Raw genomic sequence first — 12,650 nt, forward strand, 5'->3', positions numbered from 1 at the left:
AGTTAGTTGGGAGTGATGGTGATTCGCCAAGTTTGCAACTGTCTTCCATTATGAACACCCCTAAATTAAATTTCCCTTTCCACAATCTTTAACCTTCAAACAGCTGTGCTGCCAACAGAGGGGGCTATTACAAAACACAACTTCAATGTTTATTCACTTCAATACACAAAGATTGCACTATAAACCTGTCTGAGTGCACACTTCACATACCTGTAAACAAAGGAAGTGCCAAAAAAGTACTTTGTAATGCGACCCAAATGTCCTACAGTGTAAGGAAACTATAGGGAAGAGAAGGTGATGAAAAACCTTGAACAGTTTTCACCGAGCCAAACAAAATTACAAATTTATTTCATTGTTGAAGGCTGAGCTCCAATCAGGAAATGTTCACAAATAAGAAACAGTAAAGATAAAATGAACAGGCTTGACTAAATTGTGTTCAATGCCTGAAAAAAAGAAAAATGTACGGTTTTATAATAAGGGAATCAATGTGTGGTGAAGAGGTTTTCAACAAGTGGTTTAATCCCAACGAGGCCTGGTTCTTGATAATTTTACCGAGACGAAGTCAAGGTATATTATCAAGAACCAAGCCTCGTCAGGTTTAAACCACTAGTTGAAAACCGATTCAACACACTTTGATTCCCATTCATAAATACCTTTTCATTCAAAAATCATCAACACTTTTTGCCAAAAAGTAAAATAAATGCACAAATTATTATTGTTCAATGATTTCTTTCAACACAACACCCCCTCCAGCTATGAAATGGTAAGGCCCTCGGGTAAACAACTCCTTATAAGGAGAATGCTGTGCGAGTCGCGCGCATCGCGTGATGTGGCACAACTGTTCCAGCCGTTGCTCTCAGCCAATAGGAATGAAGACACTGTCTTATAAGCACAGGTGCAAGCTCGCATGTCACGCCCATGTTTCAACACTTTTCACAGGTCATTATCAAAGGTTTTTCACCCCTGCGTGACGCGCTCTCCACCAACAGGTATTTATGAATGGCTTATAACCATTTTGCTACAGTATGCTCATAAAGTGAAATACAATTTTTGTAAACAGGTTGGTCTATTCACAATGTTTTGACAACAATAATGCTTTTTAATGTATCAGAGCTTTACACGTACATCATGTAGGCCCCATCACATCGGAATGGTGTCTCAAAGTGCTATTTTTTACCTCACTATGCAGAGCAGCTACATGTATGTTTTGGAATTACCCATTGATAACAGGTAGCGCAGCATCTTACACTTTACAAGGTGAGCTTTGATACAAACTTTAACGCAGCCAAACACCAGATGGGTGCCGCCAGGGGTCGAAATTGCCACTAGCCTGCTTGCCCAGAACTACCAGATTACAGTCGGGCTACTCATTTTTCCAGTTTGATAGCCCGACAGGCTAGTGGAAAAATAATGCAAAAATCATCATCACAAACCATAATGAACTGTGCTATGGTGTAATGTAAAGTTTGTGAATGTGTTTTTTGGCCCACCAAAATCTCATCAGGGCTACTAAAAATTCTTGGTTACTAGCCCTGCTGACTACCATGAAAATACACGACCCCTGGAAGGGCACCAAGGCAGTTTTTCCTTGGTAAAGTGCACCCTAATTGTAAATTTGTACCAAAGCATTTCATGCATTGACCAGAGGGCATGGAGGCAATCACTTTCGTGACTCGGTAAAGTATCATGCCCGGGGCGAACATTTGTAGCAAAATTAAAAACAGGATTGTACACACGTCACACAGGGTGTATGCAACACTGTTTTCTGTCACTCCCTACCACACTACCCAAAAGACTCTCAGCAAAGCCTGTTACATATTTTCCCATGATTATTAAATCACTGGTGCGTTCAAGCAGCAAACCTAATCACTTCTCATATCTACTCATGATCAACGGAGCGATCAACGGAGCATTCAGAGTGTAATGAAGGGTATTATGATTCAGTCCAACTTGAATGAGTCAATAACTGGAATCAGGCACAACGAAATCATACAATGTGGGGCAAAAGTAGGCATGTATAGACAATGTAACCTGATCACATGTTTACAAAAGAGCCACAGAGCCTGGACTTCCTGCAGCCACGATTTGTACACAGCTCAATGGAAGAAAACGTAAAATCTTATATTTTATGGAGATTGCACGGTCTAATTCTTATCAACTGTTGATATGATGAAAGGGGGCACATCTCAAAACTTGTCTAGCTTTTACTTTCATTAATTCTTGGTTTTATGGGGAAACTAAGACACAAAATGTCAACTTTCCAATAGGACCAATCTTGCCTGCCAGAATACTCACAGAATGTACAAGGTCACACTTATTGTGAACAAAGTTCACATGGTCTATTACCAGATGGTGACTGTTCACAATTTTTATACACGATAAAAATGTAGGAAGTGATTTCCTTTTCCATGCCAGTAGGCTTACACTGCATTATTGTATGCAGAGTGAAACAAAAACACTTAGTGAGCTTTTTAAAAATCTTGGCTTAGGCTTCGTCTCAGGGCTTCAGTAGATGTAGGAAACAACGTACACCGCTCAAAAATTAATGATGAAGCCTAAGCCAAGGGCCCAATTTCCTGCTTAAGCACAAAATTTTGCTTAAGCAAACAAATCCTTGCCTAGTAAAATTAATTTACCGGCCAAAACTCCCTCAGTTATTATGCTAAGTAAACAACAGCTAAATACCAGTCACAAGCAATGTATATGTCATGAAATTTTGGCCAACAGTAACATGTGTAAAATAAGCAACTATTTTCGTGCTTAAGCAAATTTTTTGCTTAAGCAGCTCTATGAAATTGGTCCCAGGTTTGGGAAAAAGCACTGGTATCCAAAACAAAACATGTCTGAAAACACTTCACATATCAAAAAAGGGCCCAGTGTCATGGCTCTGCTTGCCAGTGAGTTGTGCTTTACCACTCATGTGTGCTTACTGTAAAATATGGGGTGGAGTAACCACGTATTTATGCAGTAAGCATGAAAATAGGCCCTAGAATAACCAAGAATTTACTTCTGTTTATATACAAAAAAAAACCATTACCAGCCGTGATTCACACTTTTTATTGTTCACATTGTCCATGATATAAAGCGAAACCACATCCTTTCCTGGGTCTCCAAAGAAAATATCATGGCAACCAATGATTTTATCGGGATTAGCAGGCAGATCCTGACTGGTCGTTATTATGTGAACCGTGTTGGTTGTTGTTTACAAAATGACTTTCTACTACTACATACAATGGGCAGAAACTGATCACAGTTCGACGCAATGAATCATTTTGCCCTCTAGTTAGTGTGAAAGTACATGTACAATGTGAAGGTTACTGGGTAGCATGTTAGTAACTGGTGTCTACCAGTCATCACATAACAATTGTATAGCTCTGGTAATAACACCAAGGGTGTCTCATAAGAAGTGAACTTCATCACTGACGATGACTAGAGTAAGCTTAGTCAAAACGTTGAGACCAATTTAATAATTTAAGAACTTCTTTTAATAGTAGACTTCTCAGTTCTGAAAGGAACTGTCCTGCTTTTTTAACTGTTACCCCGGCGGATGGTATAGAAAATAGGCTGGGACTACTACTTTAATTAGCTTATAGGATCGTAATTAACTGTACTACCACAGAGTCAGTTACCAGAAACCAAGGATGTAATCACTGTATAGCTCGCAAGCCTGAGGAAACCTGTACATAACAAGAGTGCTTGCTTGCTATGTGAACTAGAAACACCGGGTGTTAATCCCTACCCCTAGTGTTTTGGGTACTTTTACATCAAATATTATAAACCATAGGGCAAACTGACTGGGAAAAATTCAAATGATTTGTCTAGAGTGGGACTCGAACCAACGGCCACAACATGGCACCCCTGACCACACGGCAGTTAACTGTTGTATAACACTGCCTGCCTCGTTCTCATCATATTACACCTGTACTAATGCAATTGCATTGGCTCCCAGTTTAATTTCAAAAACAGTTTACAAGATTCTTCTGTTAACTTTCAAGGCTCAAACATGTTAATCACCTGCTTATTTATCTGAACTTGTTCATCATTATTCCCCTACTCGGACTCTACGATCATCTCAACAGTCATTGTTTTCTGCTACTAGAGCTTCTTCCATTTTTTATGGCCACAGATCTTTTTCTTACGCCGCACTGTTTCTTTGGAATAGTCTTCCTGAGGATATTCACCAAGCTAATTCTTTATAAATAATAATGTTTTAAGTCCCTGTTGAAAACTCATTTGTTTAAAGCTGCTTTTTTGTACATAATTTGCTTATTGTATCTTGTATCTTTCTATCTTTGTTTATTTTATTGTTTTCTTTATGCGCTTAGAGGCTTTTTGCATTAGGCGCTTTACAAATGTCTTATTATTTTTATTATTCTGACTGGCACCTGAACAAAGATATTGACAAAATAGGTTGACCGCCAACATCAACAGGATTCTTTTACAGTCAGCTCTATGAAATTTGGCCCAGGGTTGAGAGACACCATGGCCCCCATGTAACTCAAGACCTGCTTTCAAATTGATGTGATGAAACCATCTAGAAAGAACTATTATCTCCTACCCCTATTAAATTTCATGAGTTTCAATTTCATCACATCATGGTATCATAAACTTAATAAAAACATATCTGAGATAAGATAAGGAGAAGGTCTTTCTCAAAGGTCTTGCTCAAAGACCTCTTCAACGAGAACAAAAAAGAAAATGTTTTTCGCCTCCTATTTAGTTTCATAGTATCAGTTTCATCACACAGTATCAGGAATTTAATAACAACAGACTTACATGTAAGGTAAGATTAGGCGAAGGTCGTTCACTTAAAGGAACACGTTGCCTTGAATCGGACGAGTTGGTCTATAAAAAGCGTTTGTAACCGTTTGTTATAAAAAATGCATTATGGTTGGAAAGATGTTGTAAAAGTAGAATACAATGATCCACATAAGTATCACTCAAAATTGCACGGTTTCCTTTTACGTCGCGAAATAACACGGTCGGTCATTATTGGGGTCAAAAAGTTGACTCCCATAAATGGCAGACCGTGCTAGTTCGCACAGTATAAGGAAACATCTGCAATTTTGAGGCACATTTGTGTGGATCATTGTATTCTACTTTTATAACATCTTTCTAACATGTGCAATTTAGAATAAACGGTTACAAACGCTTTTCAAAGACCAAATCGACCAATCCAAGGCAACGTATTCCTTTAATAACTTCCTATTCAACAGAGAACAAAAAGTACAGAAATTACAGCTAATTTGCTTCCAGAGCGGGGAAGATTCCAGTATCGGCCCGAACAGTGATTGTCTTAAAGGCACTGGGAGACTATTAGTTTCATGGGTATCAATTTCATCAAACGATATCATGAACTTAATAACAGACTTAAGATGAGATTTGGGTAAAGGGCGTTCACTTGTACATGTAATATAGCCTCCTCTTCAACCAAGAACAAAAACAGAAATTACAACTAATTTGCTTCCAGAGCGGAAAGATTCCAGCGCGGCCCAAACCGTATCAATTGTCTAAAGTGTCTCCGTTGATGAATATAAAACGTGACATCTTGATTAAAATCAAGAAGGATCCCAACAGATGGTCAGCACTATCTCATTACAATCCATACTCCCCCAACCAGACAGACCCAAATAAACAGTCCAATATTTATACTAGGGACCTATGGGACCATTATTCAAAATAAACAGTCCAATATTTATACTAGGGACCTATGGGGCCATTATTCAAAATAAACAGTCCAATATTTAAAGAACATGACAACTTGATTAAAATCAAGAAGGATCCTAACAGATGGGCATCACAGTCTCATTATTATCCATACTCCCAAGCCAGACGGATCAAAATAGACAGTCCAATATTTATACTATGGACTTAAACTGCTCAGGGGCCGTTATTCAAAATGAACAGTCCAATATTTATACTATGGACCATGGAGCTATCAATATTGCGACTACTCCTCTGGAGCAATATTGCTCCGTGTATGGACCAACTCCTTTGAGGCCATTATGCAAAATGAACAGTCTAATATTTACATACTACAGACCAACTCCTCTGGGACCATTATGCAAAAATGTTGGTCAATTAATACAACACACAGTGCATAATGTTGTAGCAAACGAGGCATTTGGTAATAACAAATCCCGCTGTCGTAGCCCTTTTAGAAACAAGAAGTGAACAAAGCAACCAAGACAGTAATTGTTTATTCATTTTTAACTGTGTATTTCATCTAACAGTCACAAAACATCATATTTAAAGGAACAATGCCTTGGATCGGTCGAGCTGGTCCAGGAAAGCATTTGCAACCGTTTGTTATGAAATTGAATGGTTAGAGAGATTTTTTTAAAGTAGATTACAATGATCCACACAAAAATATGCCTCGAAATTGCATGGTTTTCCTTTTACCTTATGAACTAACGCGGTCGGCCATTTTATAGAGTCAAAAACTTGACTCCACAAAATGGCATGCCATGTTAATTTACTATGTATAAGAAAAAACCATGTAATTTCGAGGCATATTTATTTAGATCATTATATTCTACGTCTAAAACATCTTTCTAAACACGCATTTCATAACAAACGTTTTTAAACTCTTTTCGTGGACCAACTCGCCCGATCCAAGGCAACATGTTCCTTTAAAAGTATATTTTGATAATGCAAAGATACACCCACATAAATAATGTGTTTTCCATCTTACATGTAGGGGTCACCTTTTTAACACTAGCCTGACGTATACCCTGGGGACCTGTTCGATGCATGACAGAAGTTCTGATAAAAACTGCTAAAAGGGCTATAGTAATATCCACTTTTCAAGTTGTCCAGTGAGCTAATCAAAACTGTGCTAGCTCCCTTACGTATTTTGTTAGTAATAATGCTGATATTTTTCCTTCTTTTTTAGTGTAAGAAGGTAAACATTTCACAATTCAAAATGGTTGTGATTCACTACTTACTAAGAACACACACCTGAACAAAATTATGGCAATACATAATTTAAAATCTGGGCTACTAAAGCAATCTGGGGCAAGAAAAATGCAATACAAGGCAGATAGGCTACTTTAAAAACAGCTTAAAGCGCAATGGTCTGACATGGATACTGTCACATGAGACAATGTAAGCCAAAGATGGTGCTCAACAACTATCCTGCACTGTAAAGTTAGAACAACATGTAGCGAGGCTACTGTGCTAGTTTGGAACGACAGAGAAGGACTTTTTGTTGGCTGTTAAGTGTTTCTAATTTTAGAATGCATCTGTCATTGTAAAAAAATCAGGTCTGCAGCTACATGAAGAGTAAAGTGTACGTTACATACATCATTTAAAGAGGACTTTACACTATTTACAAAGTAATCATGAATGGTTTGGGTTTGTGCACTGGAGCACTAAGGGTTTTTTTTCCACGCATCTTGGGAATTCCCTGCTGGACCCAAGTTTGTAGAGCTCCTTTCACTTCACTTCGGAGCAAACAGCCCAGGCTACCGCGTGTGTTTTCCAACCAATTGGAAATCTATTTGAAGCTACCGAAGCTTAAACACACAATTCAATACAAATTTAAATAGCCACAGTTTGTAACAATGTCACACAAATATTCAACAAAAGTGTTGATGTTCTTGGAAACAAACAACCGATCATGGAGTTTTTTTTAATTAAACAAACTTTGCATACAAGTTGCAGAAGTGTTGATTTTGGTCACAAAACTAGTTTCAAACACATCACATTGAATGTTTTGCTAACATTCGGCCAGCCATACCCAGTGCGGTTAGTTTAAATCAGTAATAGTAAGGTAAAAATTTGTAAGCGTATAAAGCAAAACTAAGCAGAACATGTGACATGGTAGTTCAGCTGGTATATTCTGGTTTTAAAAGCAAAATAGTTCGGGGCTTAGTGACCTTTTTGTGCTTTTAAGCAGCTCTTTGATATTGAGCTCTGATTTTCAGTTTATGTACTTTAGCGCAAACATGTAGTGTGTCGGCTTATAGTGTGCATTTAAAGCCAGTGGACACTATTGGTAATTGTCAAAGACCAGTCTTCTCACTTGCTGTATCTCAACATAATGCATAAAACAACAAACCTGTGAAAATTTGAGCCCGATTGGTCGTCGGATTTGCGAGATAACTATGAAAGAAAAAAAACACCCTTGTCACACGAAGTTGTGTGCTTTCAGATGCTTGATTTTGGGACCTCAAATTCTAAACTTGAGGTCTCGAAATCAAATGTCACTTCAGAGGGAGCCGTTTCTCACAATGTTTTATACTACCAACCTCTCCCCATTACTCATTACCAAGTAAGGCTTTATGCTAATAATTATTTTGAGTAATTACCAACAGTGTCCACTGCCTTTAATGTAAGAAATAGCACTTGCCATAAATACACTGGGTTTTAGATTCTTTTAATAACAAGGAAGTAAAAAAAAAAAAAACTTACAAGAAAACAAAGATGACGCCCAAAATAACTAAGACGCCCTGTTCACACAATGTCGTGTAAACATTGAACGCTGGGGCCCCTTGAGTGGAGAGGTGCAATGAAACACTTAATGAGGAAATTGTACAGCATGAAAATTGAAAGTGCATTGTTAATATAGAGATTATGCGCTACAGCAAAGCTGAAACGGCTTATAGGTAATTGCAGAATCCATGTACTGTAGTTGGTTCCCCTCCTGAGGTGGATTTCACGAAGAGTTTGACTAGTCAGTCTTATCTTGAGTTAGGATGAGTTACTTGTCCTTACTTAGAACAAGCCTAAGTAAATTTTCAATATCTCTTAGGACAAGTCCAAAGTTGGGACTAGTCCTAGTTAAGCTTGGGCGATATCACGATATTATCGAATATCGCGATATTAATTTGGACACGATTTCGATATCGGATGGATTTGGTTTTAATCGAAATATCGATATATCGCGATATATCGTGATATATCGATATATCGATTAATAATCGCGATGTATTTGCTAGCTGATACCCCATAGATTTGGAGTAAAACCAGAAGAATAGGTCATTAGAACACCTCTCTTATACTAGGACTGTCTCTTCTACAACTTTCACTTGGAGTTTTAAGACTGATGATGTCAAATTTCATTAATCGCGATTATATCGAATATCGCGATATATTGTCGGCGATATATCGTGAATAAAATAAATCGATATCGCCCAAGCTTAGTCCTAGTGTGAAATCGACTCCTGGGCCATCTCATAGATTCCCACCATATGAAGCAGCAGTATCGAAGGGCAAGGGCATCAAGGCATTTTCTCCTTGATAAAGGGAACCTGAACGAGGAGATTTGAGTTTCTAGTGGAATTTTTCTCTAAGGGCATCAAGGCAATTACCAAGGGCAACTTTGTCTACGTTGCCTCAATGAACCATCAGACCTGTAGGCCTATAATTTAAAAAAACCTTCTCGTGGGGAACTGAAGCCAATATATTACTGCCAGTGTACTGTAAACTACACTAGTTGTATGCATTGTATACATGTTTGGGTCACAACAAAACTACAATATACGTGTATGACGCCATGCTGATCTCCATCAACAGGACTCCAAACTACACATTGCACTCCTGTGTAAAACGCAAATTAATTGGTCCTGAACGAGGCCTAGATAGTCTTATCACTAATTTAAGAATTCACCAACTCAAAATCACAATAAACGGAATTAACACAATACTATGGAAACAGTAAACAGAATCAAAAAGGAGTTTGCATACTTACAATATGATTTCCATTGGTATGCAGGTTCAACATCTGAAATAACAGAGACAACCGGATGTTAATAACTTAGACTGACTTTGACATTTTATTTTTTGTAAATTGCAACCATTAATTGAATTGTGTTTGTTAAAACAGCTTTCAAGACTTTATTTAAAAAAAGGGCTCAATTTTTATACTGGACAGCAGACCCAAGACCATAAGATTTAGTGAGGCTACTAAAGTCATGACCGGAAAAGTCTGATGGTTTTGTATTTTTTAATTGAACATTCATAAATACGTCAGACAGTTTCGCTATTTCTATTGGTAGAAAGCGCGTCACGTGGGTGTGTATAAACCTTTGTTTATGACCGGTAAAAAGTGTTAATTCATGGGCGTGACACACGACCTTGCACCTGTTCTTATAAGATAGTTTCTTCATTCCTATTGGTGATGATGTTTTTGACCGAAAAAGTATTTATGAATGGGAATCAAAGTGTGTTGAATCGGTTTTCAACTAGTGGTTTAAACCCGCCGAAGCCTGGTTCTTCGAAAAAAAGTATATTTTTGTACAAAACCAAATTGTATTGAAATTGTTATTTGTTTTTTTATTTGTTAAAAAATTCTTAAAGATTATTATTTTTAACGTACTTTTTGTATAAATATTATTTTAATTCGTGTACATAATAATTGTTTTGTTTAAATTAACGTAAATATTATACATTTATCGGGACGAGGATCGCTGTTCGACATCGACCTGGATGGTTTTTCAAACAAACCCCGTTTGTGAATCATGTCCAATTGGTGCGATCATCACATAGGTTCAGCGATAATGGGAACGTCAATTGGGTAATATTCTTAATTGTTTAAAGTAAACCGGAAACTGGAGGTCAAGTTTTTTTCTTTAGTTTTCTTCGTTAATTTGTTGAATTGATTTTACTTTTCTGTTTTTAATCACTCATTTTTACATTCCCAAAAACATATTCACTTTTTAGAGTCATAACTTATGTTAAACTAAAATTATTGACAGAACAAAATCTCCCCAACGTAAAACTCCATTAGGTTTGGACCACAATGGTCCCGGAAGTTCAATTTCTCGCGAGACTTGCACAGTCTATACCAGGCCTGTAATTACAAGCAGGTCACTGAGGCCCTGCTGGAGGCCATGGTATTCGTAGTTGCGATAACGTTACTCTCCTCCCGACGGCCACAATGGAGGAGGGTTACGTTATCGCAACTACGGCATCCGTTGCCCCTTGGCCTTCCCTGGACTTGGTGCGGAAAAGTTTCCGTATGGCGCCACCACTTTTTCATTCGAAATGAAATAATATAGTATCTAATTTACCTCAATGAGATTTCCCTTTTTGTAAAAATGAGTGAAAAAGGTGGCGGCGCCATACGGAAAGTTATCCCTTGGGGAAAAGTTTCCGTATGGCGCCACCACTTTTTCATTCGAAATAAAATAACATAGTATCTAATTTACCTGATTGATATATCCCTTTTTGTAAAAATGAGTGAAAAAGTGGTGGCGCCATACGGAAAGTTATCCCAAAACATTCCCATTGAGTATTGACTTCATTTTTAATTAAACTAATAAGATTTTCCAGTGGAAGCGCCCTTTTCGGTTCCGGATAACTTTCTGTATGGCGCCACCACTTTTTCACTCATTTTTACAAAAAAGGATATATCAATCAGGTAAATTAGATACTATATTATTTTATTTCGAATGAAAAAGTGGTGGCGCCATACGGAAACTTTTCCAATCCTTCTAATCAATCTAAGGCTTCTACTTCTAAGTTCAAAATATCTAACCTTCGTCTGATGATGAAGGTGGTGTTTCAGGAACAGGCATCACCTGCGTGTACTGTTGCTGCCGATTCCGTGGATCACTCGCACGCCTCGACGAGCTTGCCATCTTTTCTTTTCTGTATACAAAAAAATGTTACTTTACCGTGCTCCAAATTTCCCCCCAAAATACGAAGTTCCACACGCTCAGGTGTTCAATACGAAGTGTCCATGTCAGGCACGGGATGAAAGTGAAACGCACATAGCTCTTCCTTTATATGTTTCGTTTCTCTCGTCTTTAAACCCAGTCAAAAGTGAAATGTTTTTGTTCCGGTTTCGCTAAAGAATCCTCCAACAAATTTGACAGCAAAGGACGACTATATCGGACACACTACTAGTACTACACGAGCAGCGAGCCGTTCGATCTTCCGGGTTGTGGGGTCGCATGGTACCTGGAATCCCATAGCCATTCATTGTACGGTGATTTCAATGGTTAGAGCCCCATACTACGCCTACCTTTGTTAGCCTTTCATCAAGTCGTGCAAGGCGTAGAGACAAGAGTAACAACGAGCACACGTGCTAGTCTCTTTTCAAGCAGTGTGGTACTCCCTGCAGGGATTTCCTCGTAGTTGGCCTACCCTTTTTTGTTTTGTGGAATGATAAAAGTGGCCAATACTGAAAGTGAAAGAATACCGCGTGATTATAAAGTTGTCTTGTCAATAGAGATTGCCTCCATGCTGTCTCATCCGTCTGAAAGAACATCAAGTGTCATTTTTTTCAAGGTTGCTTGTGGTTTGTAAATTGTAAGTAATTAGCCATAATATGAAAGGAAAGCTAGAAAACAAAACTGTTGTCATACTCATAGAATAGAATGCATAGCGACCATACCCCCCCCCCCCCCCCCCGCTCCTAAACCCACTACATCGTTTGTTGTTAAGATTATTTGCTTCAATTTATTATTTTCAAAGAAGAGTTTGGGAATGATTGTAGGCCTAATCCCGAAGACAAAAAAACGTTGATGACCGTCAAATAAACAAATTTTCATGCAATACTTCAAGAACTTCTATATGCGGTCTGAGATCAAAGGGTTTGGTCGAGCAAACCAAGTAGATTTTAACCAAATTTTAATCACCTAGCTCGAGTCAGGCTCAACCGCACGAGGGCGCTCTACAATGTTGAAAAATCAAGGGGCTTT

The 12,650-nt window shown here is 38.1% G+C and overlaps 1 protein-coding gene across 1 annotated transcript in view; it reads right to left on the bottom strand.

Moving 5' to 3' along the window:
• Positions 1 to 11,828, bottom strand: part of LOC139946984 (beta-chimaerin-like) — a 77,134-nt gene extending 65,306 nt beyond the window's left edge. The window contains exons 1-2 of the mRNA XM_071944787.1: positions 11,483 to 11,828; positions 9,695 to 9,727 (exon numbers count right to left, since the gene is read on the bottom strand). Of these exons, the coding sequence (XP_071800888.1) occupies positions 9,695 to 9,727; positions 11,483 to 11,585 (136 nt within the window). The 5' untranslated portion in view covers positions 11,586 to 11,828. The remainder of the gene's footprint in view (positions 1 to 9,694; positions 9,728 to 11,482) is intronic.
• Positions 11,829 to 12,650: the final 822 nt, after the last annotated feature.

Source organism: Asterias amurensis, chromosome 14 (genome assembly GCF_032118995.1).
Source record: "Asterias amurensis chromosome 14, ASM3211899v1".
NCBI classification, from domain to species: Eukaryota; Metazoa; Echinodermata; class Asteroidea; order Forcipulatida; family Asteriidae; genus Asterias; species Asterias amurensis.